Source organism: Cololabis saira, chromosome 7 (genome assembly GCF_033807715.1).
Source record: "Cololabis saira isolate AMF1-May2022 chromosome 7, fColSai1.1, whole genome shotgun sequence".
Taxonomy (NCBI): domain Eukaryota; kingdom Metazoa; phylum Chordata; class Actinopteri; order Beloniformes; family Belonidae; genus Cololabis; species Cololabis saira.
Genome location: NC_084593.1, coordinates 14,985,392 through 15,012,030, shown reverse-complemented (window position 1 = coordinate 15,012,030; position 26,639 = coordinate 14,985,392). Strand labels below are relative to the sequence as shown.

Sequence of the window (26,639 nt, the reverse complement as noted above, 5' to 3'; positions counted from 1 at the left end):
GAAGCGTTGTTTTCTGACACGAGTGCAATCAAGACTGATGAAATGCATTGCTCGCTTTTCATCAACTTGACTAACAAATTGTATTATTTTACGAAAGCTACAGCTTTAATATTTGAAGTGCAAAAAAATACTTGGACTAAATGTTTGGGATAATGTGACATCATCAAAACAAAAGGACCATTTCATCAACGATATGTGCTTGAGACTAACTTTTTGGCAGCACACATTTCTATTTTTTGTATCCGTTCTTTGTGGGGCTTATGAGCATTGTTTTTTTTTATGTAAAGACAGTAGGGAATCGCCTCTGCCTTCAATTAGACAACTCTAGTAACTTGTGAATACCATCCTTGTTGCTTTCTGGTTAAGAGTTTATAAAATCAACATGATCACTGCCAAGGAAATGTGGTGTTCTTGGGTTTCATCCCTCAACAGTATAACTGTAAACTTTTTTCGCGAGGACAACTATCTAGAGATGAAAGCCAGGGAGTAGTCCAAGTGTTGAATGATATGAAAAAGGGCACTAAAAACCCCCCCCCCAAATTCCTAGTCCCTCTTGATACAACGCTCAATAAACCCATGAATCCGGGTAGACCAGCAGATCGTTCACTTTGAGTAATAAAATGCCTACTTTGTTTCAATTTTAACTGACATTGGCTTTGTCTGAAATCATAATGCTTAAAGGGGGTGTTATACTTCTGTGTCTACGAGTCTGGATGTGGATCTGGTTGTGTCAAGGTGATGTAAACGTCATTATCCCAGACCAAGTCTGAGCCTGTCTGCGGGTGAATTACAGCAGCTTTGTATGAACATATAGAAATGCAAATGTGTGCAAGCTTCAGTCCATTACTGTTTGGCTATTGTTAGGAGATTTGGTTCACTGAAAAAAAGCAGGGAATATTACGGATTTGCCGACGAGGAGTGAGAAGAGTTAAGAGAGAAAAGAGTCGAGGTGAGAGGAAGCTAAGGAATATTAGTGCATCACAGACTCACTCAGGTACAGTATAGACCAGGGGTCTGCAACCCAAAATGTTGAAAGAGCCATATTGGACCAAAAACACAAAAAACTAATATGTCTGGAGCTGCAAAAAATGAAAAGTCTTGTATCAGCCTTAGAATGAAGGCACATGCTGCATGTTTCTATATTAGTTAGAACTGGGGGAAGATTTTTTTTCCATTTGCATTTCAAGAAAAAAGTCCAAATTTCATGAAAAAAGTCGAAATGTTGAGAAAAAAGTCGAGAAAAAAGTCAAAATTTCGAGAAAAAAGTCGAAATGTCGAGATTAATGTTGAAGTACAATCTCGAGAAAAAAGTCGAAATGTTGAGAAAATAGTCGAAATGTCGAGATTAAAAAGGAAAGGAAAAAGGAAGAAAAAAGAGAAAAAAAAGAAAAAGGAAAAAAAGAAGAAAAAAGAAAAAAAGAAGAAAAAAGAAAAAAAAGGTCAAACATTTTTGAAAAAGCTCTAGGAGCCACTAGGGCGGCGCTAAAGAGCCGCATGCGGGTCTAGAGCTGTGGGTTGCCGACCCCTGGTATAGACCAATAGTGCCCTCCCCCCCACTGACTGCAGGGAAGCACACTTTTCTTGTGAGACAGTCGATCACCTATAAAAAGTCTAGATGTTGTATAGAAGAACGAGACAACTGTCCGTCAGAAACGCAATATACTGGCGACGACCACCAAATAAAAGCTGACAAGTTCTGTGCATTGAGCAGCTTTCCATAGAGGCATTACAAGTAGGGATGGGAATCGAGAACCGGTTCTTGTTCAGAACCGGCCCCCAGTGTTTCAATTCCTTGGAATCGTTTGCAAATTTTGCAAACGATTCCCTTTTCGATTCCAGTGGGCGCGAATGACATCATCACACACGTTGCATAAGCTAGCAGTTAATAGTAAACATGTCACCCAAGCGATACAATCATTCAAAAGTCTGGTTACATTTCAGTAAAAAGAAGACAACATGGCAACTACCAATACTTGCCAAGTTGATGTTTCATCAAAGGGAGGAAATCCTACCATCATGCTAAAACATTTGCGCACACAGCAACCAATAACAATCAATGAATGTCATGTTTTTGATCCGCTCCGGACTAACGTCAGTACTTCTGCACCAGCAGCAAAGTTAGCATGTCCTTGACTAATAATACTGCAGGTAACTAGTTAACAAACGAACACTGACTATCATATTAGCGCCATTTGCCTCATTGTTGTACTTTTTTTCCCCAAATGAAAAATCGATAAGGGAATCGATAAAGAACTGAATCATTAAGCAGAATCGAAAATGGAATTGGAATCCTAAAAAATCGTATCAATTCCCATCCCTAATTACTAGTAAATATTATCTAATTAAAAGTAACTTAAAGTGAAGGCCAACCAAGCCAAAAATATTGTTTCCTGATATATTTCTTAAATCCAGAAACAAACTAGGGAGTTAGATGTGAGGTTTCTGCAGGGCTGCGACTGGATCGTCAACGGGAGATCCAGTACCAAGAAAACTGGTTAGCCCCCCCCCCCCCCCACAAAAAAAAAGAAACCATATGATGTCCAAATGTTCTTTTAAAATGATGGATTACATGTCACACAAAGGGCAACATCAGTTTGCTCTACGGCTGCCAACAGAGCAGATTTTGTAGGTTTTTGTATTTTACTACAGATTTCCCAGTGTGTGGCAGCTAATGCCTCACCATTTGCCCATTTTTGTCGCCGCTTTTCCTTAAGGGGATGAAAATAATAATTCTCCTCCACTGGAAGAATAAAGCCTTCCATTATTCAGCACGTCGTCCTGTAACAGCTCTGGAGCTGCAGCCGTGAGGGAAAGGAAGAGAGAGAGCAAGACTTGGAGTCTGTGGAGCACAAATCCTGCCTCATTCAATCCCCATCTGATATTATCCAAATACGCAATATGTGATTAACATGCCACATTTTTATGGAGTGCAAAGAAACCCGGATCCATTTTTCTGGGGAGTTATTGTGGATTCAGTGCTGGTATATTTCCAGAGGCCGGGGCCAGGCATGGGCCATTTACTCTTGGTGGTCGGGTCTAGGTTAACAGAGGGGCCCGGGTTTGGTTAGGAGATGAAAAAATGTACAGAAAATAAAGAGTGAGGGAATACTGGAAGCTCTTTGGGCTGCTCCAACACTGAACGTGGACTGTGTGTGTGTGTGAAAGTGCAAAATATCAACAGAGCCATGAAAAATATACAGAAATGGGTCGCAAGTGGTTCCACGCTCTCGCCACACAATGGGTTTTATGAGTTCTGAAAACATACAGTCAAGGTTTTCATGTTTGTTTGTGTGTTTGTAAAGCAAATGTATCTCATTCAATTTGTTTGAGTAAAAAAAACAAAAAAAAATACAAATCTACAAGACATTTCACTTATTTTTCCATGTGTGTGTGTGTGTGTGTGTGTGTGTCTGCGACAGTGTATCAATCCTTGCGTGAGTGTTTGCTCATGTTCCTGTTTTAAATCATCGTTCACACTTCGGTGAGGGAGCACCGGGGTCAAGCGCTGAACACGCACGGAGATTAGCCTAAAAAGGAGACAATATGGAATCAGGCGGACGTACAGCTGCAGCCTACAGCTCGGGCCGCGATGGAGGCCGTCCAGTCAAGGTCAGAAATGATTCAGTGGAATTAGTGAATTACTTCATGTCCGCCGCTCACCGCGAGGAAGGCTCTGGGATCACAAAAGTGGAAACAGAGTGTGTCGGAGTGCTGTGTACACAGCTCGTATGTAACATGTAGCCACACATGTGTCTCTGCACCATGTGTGACCGGGAGGAAATGAGCTAATTAGACATATTTTTCAAGAGAGAAAGAGCCAAAAAATGCCTGAGAAAACTGCAGCAACAAGTATTTAGAACTGTTAACCAAAAAATGTTCACATCTTAACTGAGGAAACATATGCACCAAAATAAAAATACTCTTTTTGTCTTTAATTTTGTCCATGATTGAAATTCTGTTGCGTAATATTGCTGAACGGACTCTGAGATACACTTTAGCATCAACTAAAGGTCTCTTTATGCAAGGATTTCAAATATTTTCTATTAGTTGTTTTGGAAATATATACTTTTATTAAGCATTTACGCTTCATGAACTAATAGACGTAAAAAAGAACCAAGTGAGATTTTTCTGTCTTTCTGTCCGAATGACTGCCACTTCAGGGTGGACACCGTAACACCTTTACTGGAATTTTATTTTCAATTTTTAATTGAAATTTTGCTCTCCCTTATCATCTCTTCTGACTTGGGCACCAAAACTACTTGGTTATGATTTGGCACCATTTCACAACGTTTAGCCTGTTTGTTAAAAATCCCGCATCGATGCTAAAAGGCAGCACGGTGTGTGAAGATGTGACGTCAGCACGTACTGATGAAGTCTGGGGTGACACTCAGTGAGGCGTGTTTTTAATTGCTGGCACTGACTTACTAATCATTGTAGCTAATTCTGAAATAAATCTTAAATCTTAAAGTAGTCCTGGCGTCCACCGCCCGGTTTCACATATCAGACGCTTTGAAAGAAACGTCTGGAAGAAAGTGTTGTAGCGTCTACTGGAGGTCAACGAATTGATAAAAAGGTGGGAGACGTGACCCGACAGGAGCAAGAGGACGCACGCGCACTTAAAGTCACTACCAAGTCAGATATATTTAGTAACGTGTTCCAACCTCAAATGGTCCTGGCTAATAAAAACCACTGTCATCTCCCAAAAATAGACGATGCCCCAATCGGTAAAGTACTGCTACGCTGCTTAGCAAAGAAACGCTTTCCGTAAAGACGGTTGATATCGAAACTACTTTTTCTGGGCTTGTCACTAAGCCGTCCTGTTGACTCAGGAATCAAGTGAATGAGTGTTTCGATCTGGAAATGAAAGATTTACGGTATAAACTCACAGTTCTACAAACATGTGCAGCTGTGCAAAGTCATTTAATGTTTCTGCTATCTGTTGCAGCGACGTCCGTGTGTACCTGCGTAGGCGCGTGTGTTCATCCAGCTGCTGCCTGTAACTTTAGTAAATATCAAGGCGGTGCTGTGCTTTGCTGAATTAACAAATCTCTCACATCCACCGCCACGCGCCGCCTTTGAAACACACACTGCCGACCTCAGCTCGGCACCCTCAATCATTCTCATACACGCCCACCCCACTCCACCCTGTATCAAATTATACTTCAGTTAAATATCTGCTCATTAGCACTACTTCAGTCCCCATTTAACCTCTTTCTCATCTTACACTGCTTAATTCATTGTCGCTAGATGCCATATGTGCAATCAAGGCTGCAAGCTCGCTCTCATAGGACTCCTTTGTGCATAAATATGGTTTGATTCTCCATCGTTCCTGATCGTGTTACTTGAAGAGAGTTCCCCTCTGCATAAAATTCCCCAGTGCCTAAAAACGGCATGTAGAGCCACAACAGTATCTGATAAAAGCCTTTGCACATCTGGGTGTGTCACCAGTCTCGTTGTTTTTTTCATGACACATGTAACTCATGTGTGATTTAGGAACTGCTGGCAGGCTAACGTGCACGCAGGCCTATGGGCTGCAGCTCTGCTCAGCGCCGAGCCCCGATCTGTGCAGTGATCCCCGCGGGAATGCAGAAGAGGCCGTGAAAACCTGCCGCACTTCAAAGAGCGTCCTGAACCTGCGGAGCGCCGGTACGTCACGAGCCCGTTGGCTTTAGAAAATACCTGCATGCATGACCGTTTCCTGCACGGATCTGCATGTGAGCTCATTAGGCGAGCGTATGCGTATGAGCTGTGTATGTGCGTGCCGGGAAACATGCGGCCGTCTTGTTGAACTTCAAAGATGCTGGCATGCTCTGCCGTGTGAGGCTTCACGCTGACAAGCTCTCTTTGATGAACAACAATTTACAACAATGTAAAACCAACCCGCTCATCATGATGCGCCGCCGGGGCCACGTTTCAACATGACTCATGCCGATGCCTGCTTTGTTTAACACTCATTCACTTCACTCAGAGCTGTTGGTGCATTCATAATTCTCAAACATTTCATGTTTCTCTTCCCTGACTCGCCGGTCTCCAATGGTCGGGTCAGTCAGCAGGGCAGATAATTGTAAATGTTCACACATGTCTGCTCCAAAAACTCACTCTCTTCCTAATCCCTATTTGCTATGTAATCGCATCAGAACTGTTGGCACGCAATGTATCACCAGAAATCCAGTCCCATAGAGCTGCTATTAAGCAGCAGTTCAGAGGGGGAGAAGGGTCTGATGGGCTTATCAGGGCTTTTTTGGCCTGTTCTCATTGTTTAATGACATGTCTGACAGCCACAACACATCCTCTGTTCTTCCTTCCTCTCTTCCTTCTGTTTCCTCTTGTTCTATGAGGACTTTTTGGGCCAAGAAGGAGTCGCAGCGGCTTCGGCTGAGCGAAAGCTGGCATTAGGCGCTTATATCAAAGCAGCGTTTGCTCGCGGGGCAAATTCTCTAAAGATGTTGGCTTTGATTCAAAGTGTGTACAAGTTTGTTATCACTCAGTGTCTGCAGCAGAAAGGGATTTAAAAAAAAAAAAATAAGGTGTTGAATTAAGTGTCCTCGAAACATAAAGAGCTGCAAAATACAGGGCATGAACTGTGGGTCTTCAGGCGCAAAAAAACTAATAAAATACAAGCATATGCGTACAAATACAGACTGGCGTCAAAACAGAGGAACGAAGACGAGAAGTTATGGTCGGGGCCACAGGGTGTGCTCGTGTGTGGGTGTGTGTGTGTGTATATTTGAGAGAGTGTATCAGTTTTCAGCATGCTGTCACACTGATCAAACTTCAGGCTGATAGCGGAGGCGCCGCAGGACCACTGCTGTGTTTTCCCAAGAGCCACGGGGGAAAAACTAAACACTCTCTCACAGACACACACACACACACACACACACACACACACACACACACACACACACACACACACACACACACACACACACGCACACATCCCATATCCAAAAAACACAGCAAAAACATACAGAGCATGCATTTATGTGAAATATAATGCAGTGGAATGCGGCATGTTGTGCAAGCAAATACTTGCAAACATACACACCTGACGGCTCCCGCCAGAATAAAAGTCTGTTGGAGATAATTTCTCATTTTAACAGTGACGTCTGTTGTGAATCACTATTTTGATTAACTTTCTCTGATCAGATTTGTTGTTGTTCTTCTTCTTGAGCCTCAAAAGACAGACGACAATGCGCTTTATCAGACTTCCTGGAGCTGAGATATGGTACAGTGGTGGTTTTATATTAAAAAAAAAAAGTTTAGTCTACCCTCTGGAATCACATGAAAAAAAAACAATCAACAAAACCAAAAAAAATAAGATAAAATGCTGGCTTGGTGGTTTACATAGCTGAAACTGTGATAAACGTCCATGCTCGGTTCTTTAAATCCTCCTCTCATTGCATCCCGCCTCCTTGTTGCCACTGGGGTGAAGCCAGATGCAACTGCTGGAATTTGGAGACGAGAGCGACTCGACGAGTGGGATCTCTGAGAATAATTTTGCTTCCCACATCGTCGGTGAGACATCAAAGCGGCTGCAGGAGATACACAGCTTTTCAGAACACAAATGCATTTTCTGGGAGCAAACTAACTAACGAATGAAAGCAGGACATGAGAGAAAAGAAATTATGGCAAAAGGGAGGAGAAGGGATGTAGTGTGTGCTGAAGAACCAGTTTTCTCCTTTGATGGTGGCGCGAGAGGAAAGCATCAAAAAGCAGACAAAAGTTTCTAAAACTTCAAAAGAAAGCTTTTTGTAGCACAGGTCTGCTCTCTCTTTCGCCACGGTCTTTCCACTCGTCCCTCTTCTCCCTGTTCTCTTCAAACGCGTCTTCGCTAATTGCCAGCCCCGGCTCTGCCCTCGGCGGGCTCTCCACTCCTCTCAGGTCTATTCAGGACGGGGGCGGCTGCCGAGGGAAGCCCTAATTACTTGCTTGGAGTGGGACAATGGAGCCTGCGGGGCCGGTGACGAAATCCCGGCTCTAATGAGAAAAGACGCCTTCGGCGAACGGGCAGGTCTGTCAATAGCCTGACCTATTATGGAATCACCAGAGGGGGTGTAGCGGATGTGTGCGTGCTTTCTTGTGGTGTCGGTTGCAAGGATGCTTGTAAATCATATATGACAAATAAAGAAGCACATAAAAGTAGAGTATGAACAGAAAAATCAAAGAAAGAAAGAAAAGGAAGCCGTGTATATATACTGTATGTATGTGGTTGTGTTGTGTGAGTGTGAGTGTGTGTGTGTGTGAGTGTGTGTGTGCACGCTGCTACCTCCTGAGGGTAACAATAGTGAACAGGACTAATCCTCCCGAGCGTATAATGGGCACTAAGCTGTCTATTCACAAGTACACCGCTCCCCTACCAACTCCTCTGATCAGACATGAATACCCACGCTCTCCCACTCACTCACTTCTCCTTCTCAAACTTTCTGGCTTGTTCTTGGTCTTTTGGCACATGACGCCATGTAAATATGACCTCGTCTGTTGATGAATTGTGCGTAGGGCTGGGCGATATGGACCAAAAGTCATATCTCGATATTTTCTAGCTAAATGGCGATACTCGATATATATCTCGATATTTTTTCTGTGCCTTAATTGGAGTTTCCCCCAAAGCATTATAGCATAGCATCTCTGTTAGCTTCATTTTTTTCTGAGGCAAACCCTTAAAAAAACAGTCAGTTTTAATACAAAGCCTCGTGCCAAATGTCACACAGGTACCTTTTATTAACAGAGGTCTGCACAATATCAAAATGTATAAAACAAATGAAATAAAAATAAACTGCCTGCATATATAGAATAAAAATGCTTCTTGAATAAAATAAAACAAATATCCCTTTCCTGCATAACAATTAAATTAAAATACACTGTGCAATTAATACAATGTAGACAGTAACAGGCAGACTTTTCCACTGAGGTTGACAGTTGTGCAAATAACAAAACATTTGTGCAAATCTCAAATAAAACATTCAAGTCAATTTGTCACAAAATAAGCTATATCAAAATCAAAAAAAAAAAAAATGTAAAAAAAAAAAGATTTTTTTTTTTTTTTAAATCGATATAAACGATATTGTCTCGTACCATATCGTGTTTGAAAATATATCGATATATATTAAAATCTCGATATATCGTCCAGCCCTAGCGTAGGTTCATACAATTTACCAGCTAGTTCCTGGTTTTAAGGATATTGTGACTCTGAAATCTTGATATTTTTGTTCTTATTCTCTTCTTTCCTTCTTTCCCAGCCCCGTCCTTGTCCAAGTCATATTTCTAATGACATTTTGGAGGAAGCTCACTTTGACAGAGTGGAGTTGCTGTCGCTGCGCGTCGGCGGACCGGGAGCTATGCAGTGAAGGATGCTGGAGCACTTTGTTTCCGCGCAGCGGGGGGGGTTGAAGTGGTAGCAGGGAGGCTGTTAAATGAGGGATTGCAGGAGACATCTCTCCTAAGTACCCACTCAAGGAACAGGGAGGGTCTCATTGAGGGGAGTTTTTGATGCCTCTCACGTGTGATTGAACAGTCCCTGCATGATTACCTGCTCATGTCTGAACTTATTGATTCTTTTTTATCACCACACAGTCAGCCAGGAGTTTCAGACTCTAACAGTCTTGTTTTATTGCTGGTTTTGAACATGGTGAAGCTTGTTGATTGTCAGTTACTTTGCTTTGAGTTCAGTCGAAAGGTTAAAAGAAATAATACACTGGTGCTGACCGATCCAATCCTGAAACGTATTATCTGGTTGACATAATGTATTTTTTTGGTCCTTTTTTCATCCACTCTGTTATTTTTATCTGTTCAGATTGTTAAACTGTCTCCACGTGGCTCCTGTAGTAGCCGTCCAGGAGCCATTGCTTTCCTTTTTAGACTCCAATCCTCTCTCTGGGCTTTCACAATCACACCTCTACTGTAGAGACACAAGAGACACCAAGGAACTGTTCAGGCTGCCCAACCTTTGGAAAAACAAAGGACATATACTTCCCTTTTGTCCCTCATTTGTATTTTGCAGTGCTGTGCCCAGGAGACAGCAGGAGAAACCCTGAAAAATGTTGTTGGTATTTTTCTTTTTCATACACGGGCAGGCAGGGATCACATGGTGTCTGGGTGCTTATTACGGTTGCCTAGAGATTTTATCTGCTTTATATTTGTAGTATCCAATAGTTTCCATTGACATCTCCTGTTTTTCTGTTGTTTTTTCTTTTTTTAACTATAGACTCCTTCAACTTCCAATGTATCTCAGTTGCGATGGAGACTTCAGCTCTTTCAAACCTAACTGACAAACCCAAAGCTACTAGAGCAGGGGTCGGCAACCTGCGGCTCTAGAGCCGCATGCGGCCCTTTAGCGCCGCCCTAGTGGCTCCTGGAGCTTTTTCAAAAATGTTTGACCTTTTTTTTCCTTTTTATTTAGTTTTTTCTTATTTTTTTTCTTATTTTCCTTTTTTCTTTTTATTCCCTTTTTCCTTTTTTTCTTCTTTTTTTCTATTTTTATTTATTCTTTTTTTCTTATTTTCCTTTTTTCTTTTTTCTTCTCTTTTTCCTTACTTTTTTCTTCCTGTTTCCTTTCCTTTTTAATCTCGACATTTCGACTTTTTTCTCGACATTTCGACTTTTTTCTCGACATTTCAACTTCTTTCTCAAGATTGTACTTCAACATTAACCTTGACATTTCGACTTTTTTCTCGACATTTTGACTTTTTTCTTAAAATTTCAACTTTTTTCTCGACATTTCGACTTTTTTCCTCGAGATTGTACTTCAACATTAATCTCGACATTTTGACTTTTTTCATGAAATTTTTACTATTTTAACTAATATAGAAACATGCAGCATGTGTTCCTTCATTCTAAGGCTGATACAAGACTTTTCATTTTTTGCGGCTCCAGACATATTTGTTTTTTGTGTTTTTGGTCCAATATGGCTCTTTCAACATTTTGGGTTGCTGTCCCCTGTACTAGAGAGCCGGAGCAAGAATCCCCTCGTAGACACAGACTGAATGGCTTTACCTGCCGCCGGCCCAATCAGCATGTGCTGTTACTCGCTTCTGTGAAACACACGTTTGTTTAAATGCCCAAATTCTGTAATACAAGTTTAAAGATGAAAATTTGCCAACGTTTGTAAATATTATTGGAATGATCAGGTTTTACAAAAAAACCCTCCTTTAGGCCGGAGAAGACCTTTGAGCAGAGACCGGCTCATGATCTCACCTACATGAGTCCTAATTGAAGTATTTTACTTTGCTGAGCCACCAGCCTTTCCTTTCTACTCTTCCACTCCCCTGCCTGCACACTTTCAATCACCACCAATAATTCTCCTTGCCATGTTGCCTTCACCTCCCTCTGTTTATGCCTCCTTTCCACATCTTTCTTCTTGACCATGGACTCAAACTAATGAAGTCTGCCTTAATTTCATGAAACAAAGTGAGCAACTGTGAAGTTTCACAGCAGCCAGAAGTCTCAACTATTAAGTTTCCCGTCGTTTTACTCACACTTTGGGACAGAGTGCACTTCACCATACGAGTAACAGGGCACCAAATGATACGCTTCAACTTCTGCTACATTTGTTACCCATTAGACTTATATTTTTCATTCAATGGACGCCGCCATGCCAAAACACACAAAGAGGTAAAGTTACGCCTCATATTAGCTATGGGAGAGTTCCTGTGGAAACACGTTTGCTTTGGATTTTGTGAACAGCTGGCAAATTAAGTTAAAGCTGAATTCCTCCCTGAAACCCGAATTCAGAGAAGAAACGAGACACGAGATCACAGATGCAAATTCTTCATAACAGTACTTCAATTTCTGCTTAATTCTGTCTATAAAATACTGGAACAATTGATGCAAATTGCTACAATCATTGCTCTACAACAATAAAACGCTATTTTACTGCATCAGTAAAAGATTAATTACAGTGTACGATTTTAGTTCGTACACATTAGGGAGATTTAACTATTACTCAAATTATGTTTTCAGCTCAGGATGTTTTTTTTTTTTCAACTCTGTAAGTTGCTTCTATGAACATTTTCACCGAGCAATGTTTTATTTATATTAGACAACCTTTACCATCAGTTGAAAGTAGATGCAAATATCAGTTTTCCATAGACAGCATCTTATGGTCCTGAGTCTGACGATGACACACATCAGTCAGAAAAATTGATTTTCAAAGTAATTCAAAAGGGTCAAAACTTTAGTGAGAGTCAATAGTGATTAAGCTCATACAAACCGTGCGCCATCACTTCTGCTTTGGGGGTGGATTTCCTTTTCAGACTGAGTCATTTCTTGGGCCTCTAGGAAAAGGCTCGTTGACTGACAGATGGCATCTAGTTCGGAGAATTGAGAAGTCAAAGCTAGCAGAGGGTATTTAAGACCCATTAGGCGTCTGTGAGAGGTTAACTTGGCATACAATCAGTAGAAAAAAAAAAAGAAGAAGAAAAAAAGCCATAGTCCCCCACACATAGACGGCTGCAAATGGACCATGAAGGCAAATAGGAGGGGAGAGAACGAGGAGGTGAAAGACACCCCGGAGAAAAAGACGTCTCCCTTCCACTGCTGAACCGCTGGAGGGTTGTGAGAAAAAGAGAGAGGAAAGACTGTTGAGTAAAAGAAAAAAAGAGGTATGAAGCTGAGAGAAGGTGATAGGATGCAAAAAAGTCAGATGGAGTTTAGAGGAATGTTCTTTTTGTCAGAATACTTTTGTCACAGACTTCTTTTCTCTGGACAGGTTGATGTTTGCAGATTAAAACCAGGGGGAAAAAAAGGAGGTTTGGCCTTTTGTTTTTTTTTTTCCACCCCCTCTCTCTCTCTCTCTCTCTCTCCTGTCCATCTTCCCTCCATCTCTGCGCCAGAGGTGAAACGAGGCGGAACGAGGGGATGTGGGACAGGCAGCCATGAAATGGGGGCCAGGGCCCCTGACAGGTTTGCGACTGCCTGGATGATTGTGTTTGTCAGGACGGCGCGCATGCAATCCAGCGGACAAATTGTTTCTTGCCCTCACTCGTGGACATGTTTATGCAAAAAGATGCGATAAATATGTGTATCTGTCTGTTTATCTGCACTGCACGACAACAAGGCGGAAAAACCGCCTTTGAAACTTGATATATTCTTTCTCCCCCATCTGGACCTCCACAGTCCTGCCGTGCCCTTTCATACGCGTACGAGCACGAGGCACATGCACACCAGCATGTTTACATCCCCCGTCTCCACCGTACCACCCTGATTTCCGCAGGAACGGCTTTGTCTAGCTCACTGTAAGGGCAGCTTGTTTTTGCAACTGCAGGAGCGAAGAGAGACGAAACAACTTGATGTAGAACGGTGTGAAGCGACGACGACAGGAACGACTGCTGTTTGGATATTCACTCACTTAGAACTTTCTTGAATTTCTACAACTGTGACAGAAATAAAATCATTGGGACATTAGTTTAATTACTGCGGGACATCCAGATGGCTCCAAATACTGTGGGAAATATATTTCTTCTTTATCTGTCATACAAGGGAAATGTAAATGTGGACAATGTTCGATTTTTGACTTGCTATAAAAACCTTCTGTGATTGAGCAGAACCTGAATCTTGCATCGTTTCCAACAAGAAATTTATTGAAGAGACTCATTATGACTATGGGGGGGTCTCAGTATTATAGATTTTATTATTGTAACAACTGCAGGTAATATATGATCTGCTATGATATATATAGTACATTATATATAGAATTATATAACCAAACAACTGTTCAATAAAACGTGCACTTAAGGGCCAATATTATGTTTTTCCTGAGTTAAACACTAAAACATTTGTATTTTCAAGGACACCCTGCTGACATGAAACTGCGACGTGGTCAGAGACACCTCACCTCCTCTCTCTCCATCTCACCAGGTGTATGCCAATATGCAACAAAACATTTCCCAAAACAAATATTCGTATTTCAATTGATTGAGAAAAGCATGGGTTTTTGGACTCATGAACTGCATACTTTGTCAGAAAAAACAGACATCATAATAGCACAATATGGACACTTGAAATGCTTTTAATCTGAATACAAAAGACTAAATACGACGCCCTTCTTGTCCTGTTGGACTTGGGCTGCTTAGCACTTCTAAAAATGTTTAGTATATAGCTGTTTCCCTTTACATTTTCAATCTTAAACTTAAAAAAGTCAACTACATATCGTGCGCATTGGTACTTGGTGCATCACCCAACATCAACTGGGTGTGGGAGCGACTATTCGCTCATTTATACCCCGACAGCTCAATCCAATCAACTTTTTCTTGAGACTGTGTTGGATATATAAAGCTGCATCAAGGTGGTGTTTCGCGGGGGGGCAGGTTGCAACTGCATTTTTGGGTACTTCCCTTTCTCTTGTCATCGCTCATGCCTACACAGCTGAGGTGTTCAGCACGCGCTCCGCCTTTTAACAGCCAGATTCATCTGCATCGTTATAACAATTAGAAGACGCGCTAATTAGGGCCCAAGCACTGACAGTGCGAAGGCCATAATGTATCCGTAGGAATTGTTCTCGTTATTTTTATTTTTCTGACGAAAGGAGGGCCTTTTTGCCCCCCTAAACGTGCCCCAAAAGTAACCAAATTTTGCATGCAAGCCAGGCCTGGCGAAAAATTTTATATTTAATGGTTTGCATTAATGGGCGTGGCCTAATGGCTCAACAGCGCCCCCTAGAATAATTCGTGCCTCAAGCCCCACAATACGGTTTGACGTACATGCACGAAAATCGGTACACACCTGTATCATGTTGCAACTTAAAGAAAAGTCTCTTGGCGCCATGGCCGAAACCGAACAGGAAGTCGGCCATTTTGAATTAATCGTGTAATTTTGGCGCAAATTATGCCATTTCTTCAGCCGTTAATGCGGCCAGAACCGTAACGTGCACCCAGGTGTGTTATACATGAAAATGTGCGTCTCGATCCTGCGACGATGCGCATTACTTTTCTCAGTCAAAAGCGTTACCGTAGCGACGATAGACGCCAAAAAGCGTGCCCCCCCTTCATCTGATTGGTCCATATTTGATAGTTCCTACTTTCTGCCATAACTTTTGAATGGTTTGACATAAAGACTCGTGGGTGGTGTCATCGGACTTAGTTTTGAGTCCTTGACTTTTATTGGTGAAAATTGCACGCACGAGGGCCCGTTCATCACTGCTTGCAGCTTTAATTCAGTTTGCAGTTTGGCTGGAAATAAAGAGTTTGTCTGCCAAAATTAAAAGCCTCTTTTTAATGAACAAATATCCAGATATCCAAGCGCTACCATCACTAAAGTACAAGTGTATGAAGATCGTAATTTTTCCAGCTAAAACCATAGTGTCCATTTTGCCTCAATATCTTTAGAAGCATAAGAAAAAGAAAGACAAACAAGAGAATGGAGGCTACCAGTTAGTCAAGGAAAGGCTGTCATTAAACACTATAATCTTTTTTTTATGAGATTAAAATCATGATTAAGGCTCCCTCACCAAAATATCCCCCGTGAGGATTAAAACACAGCAGATTTGCAGCTCCAGGTTCACTCCCTGCATTTTTGGACAATTAGTGAGAAAGCGCTGAGTGTAACTTGAGCAGAAGTGCTAAGTTTGCAAGTAGGTGGGTGAGGCTGTGTGAGACTGACACTGGGTTATTTGAGACTCATTTTCGTCCCTGTGCAATCACACACCCACACATTTCTGCGTGTGGAAGAGAGTCATACCAATTAGGCTGCAAACCTTGGCCACCTCTACATCCTCTCCAGATGAGGCACCAGATATCTTAATTAAAACCTGAGAAATGTGAGAACGCACGTACAGACGAGGCGTCGGGATGGAAGGACTGATGGATAGGGAGATGATGTTGGAACTGCAACTTGACCTCAAGCGTTAGCTTCTGGCTGGAAGACAGCTGCAGTCTCAGACATGCAGAGGGAACCTGGGATAAGGATGAGCCTTACGCCTGCTGGAGAACAATACGAGTCTGATGAAACGCTCTCTGGGCAACGCTAGCTGAGCTGCATGGCAGTGTTTTATGACATTTAATCTGGCTATTTATTTTCTTTCTCTTAGCTCAGAATCTATTACATATTTGCCACTTGATGAACAGAAATCCTGGACCACCTCCTTCATTCAAATATACGTTAGATATCTCTGTTTCCTTCCTCTTTGTTCTCCAATCATGACCAGATGTCAAGCTGCTGTGGCCGAGTTCTTAAATCACCACAAATCATCGCTTATGAATGGAGCTACAGTACCTGCACGCTCAGACTGTGTGTATTGGTGAACATGCACGCACACACACACGCGCACACACACACGCACACACACAATCCCAGGCTACTTCCTTCTTTCCTTCCTTCTTACGCTTGGCTTCCCATCTCTGCCCCAGACACGCTTTCTTTATCGTCACATCTGGTTCGAACTATGGAATTTGTATCATTCACTCCTCTGGCAATGAGGAAAAAAAAAAAGAAAGAAAAAGAAGTTCTTACGGATAGACAAAGAGTGAAAAAAGGAGAACAGAAAAAAGAAAGAAAGATGGAAAACGACAGGGGGAGGAGGAACAAGCAGCCTTTCATTTTTGAAGGACGCTGAAGAAAAAAAAAAAACACATCTTTTCCAGTTTCACTTTACTGGTGGTCCCATAAATCCCCTCACACCAGCACACACAACCTTCAAATAAACAAGCACAAAACACACACATGCAGACTATTTACTCACACAAACATTTGCCAAACTACACACACACAACAAAAGAACAAACACTTCAAGGAATCTTCTAATTTGCCCCGCCAACCAAGGCCTGCCACCACGAAAAGCCTCTCCATCGCTTCCAGTCACGGGTAGGAGGGCAGTGGGATGTTTCACCGTGATGAAAAGCTGTCACATCCAGGAACTAATTGGAAAAGTGTGAAAATATTGATACAAATTAAAAAGGCGGTCCGAGAAAAATGAGACAGCTGACTGAAGAAGGATGAGCGAGGACTGAGACCGAATTAAAAAAAAAAGAAAAGTGTTAAAGCTACGTTGTGTTAGAAATTCAGAAGGAAAGACTATAAGATCCAGGTGTGGGCTTATTACTGTGAAATGGAGCGGTCATAGGATAATTACGGCGGGACCACACAGGAGAGGAGAGGAGATGAAAGCGGAGAACAAGATTCGAGAGGGCAATGAGGAGGCGAAGCAAAGCAGCGGAGAAAAAAGTCTCCACAGAGCTGCAGAAAACAAAACAACAGCATGAAAACACGGACTGTTTTCATCCATTTATATCCAGACAGAGACATACCATCAGCCCCCCCACCCCAACCACGCTGAGACAACTGCACTTGCACATCCATCCTTCCATCCATCCCCCATGTTTTAAACATCATTGCCAATACAGATCGTTCCAGCTATGAAAACACCGCTTTCCATGCTCTCCGAGGAGATGCTGAGCCACGATTCCTGGCTTGAATTACAGGGAGGGGTCATCCTTGAAAGTTAACCTTGTGGACAACTGAATGTCTCGGGGTGCCAGTTGTGTGATCTCAAATGGTGACAATTTTTTTTGCAATCTCTTGTTTGCAGGTGATACGACATGGAAATATCCAGTTTGGTGAGTTTACTCTGAGTGGAATCCGTCAGCTTCAGTGCTAAGAAATAAAAAGCCCAGAAGTTTTTCCAAGATACAGATACAGGATCTTAAAATCGGAGGCGCTTCAAACCAGCTGCTGTGAAATTGTATTAAGACCTCAGGATTATCTGTCAACTTGCGAAGCAAAAAAAGGCAGAATATGTTTCCTTTATTGAAGATTGGAAAACCACTGAACTCTGGGGAGAACTTTGAGATGTGACTTTTTTTAATAAAAAAAACCCAGCTGTTGAAAGTGTTGGAAACAATTTAGACTTACATTAAACATGGAGTTAAAGCTAAATGTGCATATTTAGGTTGCCTTACAGAACTGCACTATATTTTTGAGAGGTAAATGGTGGTTTTCTGAAGAGCTTTACTGAAATACAAATCTGCTCAAAGAGCGGCAAATGATGGTCACGTGGATCTGCTGAAGTCGGTGCGTCTCCAGCATGTGTGTGAGTGTGTGTGTGTGTGTGTGTGTGTGAGCGTGCATATGTGAAGTGAATGAAAAGGGACAGTAAATGAGGGAGGAGGTGGGGCGGCAGCTGCTTGCCTGCATGACCTCAGCGGCAGCTGTTACCCCCACTGCCCCACCCGCCCCTCCACCTCGCTACCCTCCTGCCCTCTCCATGCCAGCTCGGCTTTGAAGTTCAGGTCAAGACCGATGAAGCTTTGAATCACATACCAATTATGATTACTGGAGAGTATAGAAGCGTATAATTTACTGGCGACAGGCCAATTTATTGTACTAACCGGTGCTAAGAATGTATCCTGGCAACCTCATCCGCAGTGAAAGCTTTACAAAAAATGTTACGTCAAGTATAAATAAAAAAACACCTCTTTAAACTACATCCATAAGTTTTATTGATAAACCTTTTTTTTTTTTAAATCATTACGTTCGTCACTTTCCTGCCTGTAAGATCATAAGAAAGTCCTACTTTGGTGCAAAGATCTCATCAGCTTGGGATAAAGCGTCAAATTAAAATGTAAAAAAAAAAAAAAAAAAAGTAAAAAATACCTCACGAATACGGTGATTTATCATTACGCAATGGATGTATTTTGCATGAACCATTACGCAAAGTATGCATCATCCACCATCGTTAGGGGTCTAAAATATTGGCTGGTTGTATTTATATCAACGCATCTTACTCAAGCCTGCGTTTGAAGAGCCGACGCAATGCAGAGAGAGATGCTTTAGTCAGATTCTTTGGAGCGCTGGGGAGCATTAATGTCCCTGCTGGCATCCATGCTACTGACTGAAACCTGACACACACACACACACACACACACACACACATATGGAGTGGCATGTGCACACACACGCACTGGCAGATCAGTGGAAGCATGCAGACCCAGCCACACACACAGGCTTGTATGCGTAAATGTGCTCTGACACAATGTCCTTCCTACAGGCATTTTGTTTACATGGATAAGAGTTGAGGGAAGTAGCTATTCGAGAGCAGGACAGAAAAAAAACACACCTGTGTTTGACCTGCAAGGTTGTCCGCAGTATCACAGACGGCCGGTGTTACAACTTTTAAAAAAGAGACGTGGAAATACACTTACCCAAACAATGACAAAAGATACGACTTCTGGAGAAAGAGAAACTCATTTCGAGGCAAAAGCTAAAGGGAGAACAATGTCTCTTTTATGAAGACGTTTGCACCATACAGACATGGCGGTTCACAATGACATAACGTCCTACACACAAAAACGACCCAAGCAAAAAAGAAACAACTACCCCTTTTAACAAATGTCTCATTCAGTATTATAAAAGAACACAACAATTGTTGTAATAAACAGACAACACAAAAGACTACAGACAGAGCGTTGCTGTTTGGGCAGCTACAGTATGTGCATATATGTATTGGTATGTGCATTTGTTGGCTTTGTGATGGCAAATCAAACCAACAGGGACAACTGTGGCTTTAAAACTGAAGAGAAGGTAGGAATGGGAAATGAAAATAAGACCCTTGGAGAAGAAAACACCACAAGTGAACCTGAGATACTGAATAAAATGAGATGTGTCCACAATCATTTCTAAAGAAACCAGTGATGTTTTTATTCGACTTTTCTTAGAAAATAGATTCGGAGTGGCGCTGAGAGCGACGTCAATGTCTTATAAATGCTTTAATGCCTTAGTTTGCTTGCTCTGGTTTGAGTCACGAGACGGGGTTTGTTTCAGGCAGCCAAAAAAAATCAAATCACACCATAATACGCCACTCCAAATCCATCCATCCATCCCTTTCCTATACCCGTTTTATCCTGTGCAGGGTCCCGGGAGAGGTCTGGGTACTTTTTTTTTTACAACACAGAGAACTTTTGCAGTTTAGGTGTTGTGTTGTCTTTGCATTTCTTTTATTTATACTTTAGCAATTTATGCTAGATAGATACAGATGGAGAAAAGCAACTTTGATGCACTGCAGTCATCAAAAGTACACAGCAAAACGCTACAGGTGGCTGCAAGCATTAATCCTGCAGAAGTGGGAACTACATGATGTATCTCCTGCAGAAGCAAATGTTTATTACGGCCACTATTCATGCAATTCCATGCTTTTGCTCCTGTTTTGGTTTGGTCTGCTTTCTCACCAGGAGAAATAAGTAGTCACAGTTCACCATTTGATTTAAATTGAAACTAACTATTTTGGGGATCTTAGTTTGAATGATTTTTTTTGATTTAGGTGGACTAAAGATTTTAGGTATGAAATGCAGATATCAATTAAATCAATGCTGTTGAATTTAATTCAGTTTAAAGCGTTGTTATATAACCAAGTGTTCCTATAAACTTATAGTAGCAGAGTTACTATCCTTAGCAAATTAGCATGTTGATGCATATTATAAATAGTGCAGACGGGAGTGTCAAGTTTTGCACGTGAGGTCCTATAACTATGCTGACGGCGCAGGCGCAACAAGCTCGTTTCGTTGCCACAGTCGACCAAGAGCAGCGCAGATTAGTGTGGAGTCATAAACAAATGTAACAGGGAGCCTTTCATTCACTGATGACACACGCTTGTTTCTTTCAGCCACACAAGTCAGAGAAGCCGAAACCTGATTTGGGGCTCTTTGGCGCAGACAAAAGAGACTAAATATTTTCTTTTACTGTGATAAATAAACCCCTCCATGAGTGTAAGCATCCACTTCCAGGTTGAGGCCGGTCTGTGTTGCATGAGCATCTCCTTCTTGTGCAAAACTTGTTTTGTTTTTTTTTGGTCCTTAGTAAATCAGCCTGCTGTTATACAAACAATTCCCTCCACAAAGCTTTTGCTCTAAAAGAGAAAATCCTATAAATACATTTGAAAAATAGCTGGATTAGTCTGTCACACCTTTCACCTCTGCATCATATTGAAAAAGTAGTGACAGCCACTTTTAACACAAGTGATAGTTTTGGTGATATTCTCTCCTTTCTGCCAGTTACCTGGATTTCTTTCAAAGGTGTGTTACAACAACTTAGTTTTTACAAAGCACTTACCGATGACAATCAGTGTGTAGTTGATGTTCACGCTGCCGAAGCCATTGGTGGCCTTGCAGACGTAAGTCCCTGCATCGTCAGTCTCCACTTCTTTGATACGCATGGCGTGCTGCAGCACCCTGAAGCGCGTCCAGCCCCGGTGGATGTTGCGTCCGTCTTTGGTCCACATGATGAGGGGAGGGGGGTCTCCCTCCACGGGGCAGGGCAGCTTCAGCGTGCGGCCCAGACGGGCGCTCTGACGATGGTTCACCTTCTCTGACACCCGGGGAGGACCTTTGGGGGGGGAGAAAAACAATCAAATTAAAAAAATATTACTATGTGAAGTAGGAATGGGCGATATTTTACCGTTCACGATATACCGTCAAAAAAATACCCCACGGTAAGAATTTGTCATCTCGCGGTAAAAACGATAAATTCCCGTTGATGACGTTTTTGTGTAAAGCTGATTTATGGTTCTGCGTTAAATCCACGCACAACGTACGTGAAGGAAGGAAGATGGAGGAAGGAAGGAGGGAAGGAAGGAAGGATGGATGGATGGATGGAAGGAGGAAGGAAGGAAGGAAGCAGGAAGGAAGGAAGGAAGGAAGGAAGGAAGGAAGGAAGGAAGGAAGGAAGGAAGGAAGGATGGATGGATGGATGGAAGGAGGAAGGAAGGAAGGAAGCAGGAAGGAAGGAAGGAAGGAAGGAAGGAAGGAAGGAAGGAAGGAAGGAAGGAAGGAAGGAAGGAAGGAAGGAAGGAAGGACGGAAGGAAGCAGGAAGGAAGGAAGGAAGGAAGGAAGGAAGGAAGGAAGCAGGAAGGAAGGAAGGAAGGAAGGAAGGAAGGAAGCAGGAAGGAAGAAAGGAAAGGAAATGAGCCAGAAAGAAAGAAAGAAAGAAAGAAAGCGTACGTGAAGGAAGGAAGGAAGGAAGGATGGATGGATGGATGAATGGAGGAAGGAAGGAAGGAAGGAAGGAAGGAAGACCGGAAGGAAGGAATGAAGGAAGCAGGAAGGAAGGAAGGAAGCAGGAAGGAAGGAAGGAAAGGAAATGAGCCAGAAAGAAAGAAAGAAAGAAAGAAAGAAAGAAAGAAAGAAAGAAAGAAAGAAAGAAAGAAAGAAAGAAAGAAAGAAAGAAAGAAAGAAAGAAAGATACATTCCTGTTGATGATGTTTTTGTGTAACAAACATGGCGGATCTGAGAGCGAGATAGATTTATAGTTAAAAAGATGGAGTTGAATTGGTATTTTTTTTATCGTCATTTTTATCGTTATCGGGATAAATGCCAGAAATTATGGTGATACATTTTTTAGTCCATACCGCCCATCCCTAATGTGAAGCAACAATATCCACCTGGTTTTGACATACTGTATCTAGTTAGGTGTTTTGTCAAGTCAACAAAGCAAAACGAAAAACCAGTGAGAAAAGAAATGGTTTCCATGAATCTTTGTCAGACATTTAAATAGCAGGAATAAGAGCACCTAGCGGAGCAAACACACCCTGAGCAGTTGGTTTAATTTCAATGTCGATGCCATTTGGAGACACGGGATCAAGCATGACCTTGACTGCTCAGTAGCCGCGCTGCTGTGAAACAGCACACTAGAAAAACAGAAGGGGGTGGAAGAGAAGCCTGATTGAATGGGAAAGGTGGGAGGAAATGATGGAGAGAACAAATGAGGAAGAGGGGGAGAAAAAGAGAGGAAATGAGGGAGAGGAGGTAAAAGAAAAAGGGGGGAGGAAACTGAGGGGAATAAAGGAGGATGGAATTTAAGGGAGTGAGTGTGGAAGAGGAATGAAATACGGTGGAGAAGGAGAGGCATAAAAAGAAAGATAAACAGGAAGACAGAGAAATGGAAACAGGAGGGCCGCAGGAGTGGACGCGGTTCAGCGCCTGCCGCACAACTCCGTCTGACCTTCCTTCGCTGCTTTTGGGGTTAAGACAATACTCTGCCAACACTGCAGGAAAAATACGCAATCGACCACCGAGTAGCAAACAACGTCCTCCCGACGGACAACAAAAGGCAACTGTAGGGAAATCTACCATAAAACGAGCGGCTTCAGGTCACGTCCCGCAGGGTAAACGCTTCACAGGAAGGACAGAGTGATGGCTAATGATAACAATGTGCCTGATGGGGGCTCATCAGAAGAAAACATAATAGAAAAGTATAAACATGACTTCAAATTCACAATAAACATTTCAGGTTTAGGCAAGGCAAGTTTATTTGTACAGCACAATTCAACACAAGGTAATTCAAAGTGCTTTACATCAACATTAAAAGCGGCAAGACACAATTAAAACATAAATAACAAATAAAATGAAGTAAAATGATAAGAAAAGAGGTAAAATAATAAAAAGCACAAGTTGTTAAAAAAGTAAGGGCAGTAGAGTACAGCAGGTACATCTCATTCCGGGTCAAATACAGTATTACAAAAGTAATCTGTAACAATTCGTACGGTGACTTAAACCAATTTGACAATTCTATGCCACAATGCCTGTTTCCAGGTCTTATTTCACACAACTGACGAGAATTATGTTTCTATACGGTCAATTTTATTTAGGTTTATTTAGCTTGTCTGATTGTAGTGTGGCGTTGAGAAAAGATAAAACCAAGGGGCTCTTTTGAGTTGAACAAAAGGGTGAGAGCAGGTAAACAATACTGGGATAATATTTGAACCCAGTGAATTTAAAGTTGTTATTGCTCTAGATGTATACCAGTGCTATTAGACGACCATACGCTGATGACTTCTGAGACAAATGCATGTAGCAGAATTAACATCTTTTGAGGCACATTCTAGGAAAATTCTCACATATTACTTTTTAGGGCCCGAGCACTTACAGTGCGAAGGCCCTATTGTATCTGTATTTTTCTTCCGACGAAATGTGGACCTTTTTGCCCCCCTAAACGTCCCCCAAAAGTCACCAAATTTTGCACGCAAGCCAGGCCTGGAAACATTTTTCATATTTAATGGTTTGCATTAATGGGCGTGGCCTAATAGCTCAACAGCGCCCCCTAGAAAACTTCGTGCATCAAGCCCCACAATACAATTTGACGTACATGCACGAAAATCGGTACACACCTGTATCATGTCGTAACTTATAGAAAAGTCTCTTGGCGCCATGGCTGAAACCGAACAGGAAGTCGGCCATTTTGAATTAATCGTGTAATTTTGGCGCAATTTATGCCATTTATTCGGCCGTTAATGCGGCCTGAACCGTAACTTGCACCCAGGTTTGTTATACATCAAAATGTGCGTCTCGATCCTGCGACGATGCGCATTACTTTTCTCAGTCAAAAGCGTTACCGTGGCGATGAGAGACGCCAAAAAGCGTCTATAGACGCCCCCCTTCATCTGATTGGTCGATATGTGATAGTTCCTATTTTCTACAATAACTTTTGAATGGTTTGACATAAAGACTCGTGGGTGGTGTCATCGGACATCGTTTTGAGTCCTTGAACATAATTGGTGCAAATTAGCCCCGCCCCTTCATCTGATTGGTCGATATGTGATAGTTCCTACTTTCTGCTATAACTTTTGAATGGTTTGATATAGAGAGTCGTGGCTGGTGTCATCCACTAAATGTCCAGGCCTGAAGAATCTACATGCAAGTCATACAAGCGCTTCCACTGCAGCACGCCTGAACGTGCACAAGGGTGCGAGGGCCCGTTCACCGTTCATTTAATTTACTTTATGTTGGGTAAATTCAGCTCCATATACTGCAGCACTGTCTGCTCACAGCATGAAGGTTCCCCGTTCATGTTTTCCCAGTGGGATTTCCTCCCCGTTCCCGCTTCCTCCCACAGTCCAAAAACATGTATGTTAGGTGAGTGTAACAAGTCCCACTACGGAGCAGCAGTGGCCAGCTGTCAGCTGTCACCACAATAAAACAACTAAGGTCTTCATCTGCGTTTTCACACTGCAGCTGCAGGTTACGTGTAAGAGGAAGTAAAGTGGTACGAATGAAGTTTAAGAGGTGAGAGTATATAAAAATGGGCGAACAGTCACAGCGGTTTGAATGTGCGGTTACGGCAGGACGTTGTTTTAAACAGGGAATAGAGTGTACCAGTGTCGGATGTATGTATGTATGTATGTGAAAGGTGTGAAAAAGACATCTGTCATGCAGAGGTATTCTCATTCATCGGGAATGTGTTCGTTCAGCTTAATGGTTTACTCAGCTCACTATTTCTCTTTTATTATATCTATACATGTTTCCTATTCTGTAATTAATCTCTTTTGTTCGTTCTTTTCGATCTCCTTCATATATTTGTTAAACATTTTACAGTATTTATCCCTGAAAAAGAAGAAAATTCGATCTGTTCATTCTTTGAGACCTGTCACGTTTGCTTTCTCTTGCGTACTTACCTCTTTTGGCCATACTTCCTACTTCCACATACTCCTTTAATGTTATTTTTCCCCCTTTTTTTCTATCCATTACTTCTTCTTCTCTTTCACCAACAGATTGAAATCGCATTCTGCTGAACTCTTACTACTCCCCTGCTACCTCTCTTTTCTTGCCCTTGGCCCCTCTCTTCCTCTTATTACCACCTCCCGTCTTCTCCTTTCGCTGTCATCACTCTTTTCCCCTACTTTTCTGCCTCTCCATTTTGAGGAAAGAGGAGAAGTGAGAGCCCTCATTCACACTGTCCTCCTGGTCCACAGTAGAACCGTTTCTTTCTCTCAGGAGTGATTTACTGGTCTCCTGCCTTTTTTCAGATCCGTGCGCTCACACAACTTCCCCAGTCTTTCCCCCGGAGAACCGCAGGAGCAGAACCTCGGACTGAACCTCTCAACTTTTGACAGTTAGCCTCTCCTACATCTTCCTCCTTTACCTCACCATTTTATTCTTTCTCCCCCTCCCCTCCCCCAGTGGTATGACCAGCAGGCTCCTTTTCACCGACGTCTACTTCTTCCCTCCCTTTCCTCCTCTGCCCACCTAAACTCTGTTCTTCTCTTCCACACACAAGACATACAGTTATTCTTGTGCATTTCTGCGTGGACATAAATACTGTATTGTGTTCATAAATGCATCACTGAAGTATTAAACCTGTAAAAAGAGCGTGAACCCCTATAATAACGACAATATAGCCCAACAGTGTCTTACCTGACTTTTCGTGTGCTCATTAGTAGGGGTGTAACGATACACTAATCTCACGATATGGTACGATACACGATACTGAGGTCACGATAACGATACGATATTATAGCAGTATTTTTTTAACAACCTTGAATGAGGAACATATGACTGGAAAAAATTGTCTTTTATTTGAAAGACACAAAATACAAAACAATGCTGTGCGTTTGCCCTATTGTTACAGTTTGTAATGCTTTATAACTGTTTAAGTTTTAAAGAGAAAGCCAGGCCAACCATTTTCCACAAACTGAACTAAAAGTAAATGTCAGGTTTTCATTATGCATCTTCAGTTTCATACAAATACAAATATTTTGCCACAAACTGAATAGTTTCTCTCATGTATGATTTGACTTTTTTCTTTCTAATTTAACAACTAAAATTAAATAAATAAATAAATAAAAGTAAATAAAAACATACAATTTTACATCATAAAAAAGATTGATTCATGCTCACCTTATAAGTGTAAGAGGAGATTTATTTTTGTTAAGAAGTTTATTTTGGTA

General features: G+C 41.9%; 1 protein-coding gene across 1 annotated transcript in view; it reads right to left on the bottom strand.

The window, feature by feature from the left end:
* Nucleotides 1–26,639, bottom strand: part of fgfrl1a (fibroblast growth factor receptor like 1a) — an 87,978-nt gene that overhangs the window by 26,623 nt on the left and 34,716 nt on the right. The window contains exon 3 of the mRNA XM_061724859.1: nucleotides 21,031–21,303. Coding sequence (XP_061580843.1) covers nucleotides 21,031–21,303 — 273 coding nt within the window. The remainder of the gene's footprint in view (nucleotides 1–21,030; nucleotides 21,304–26,639) is intronic.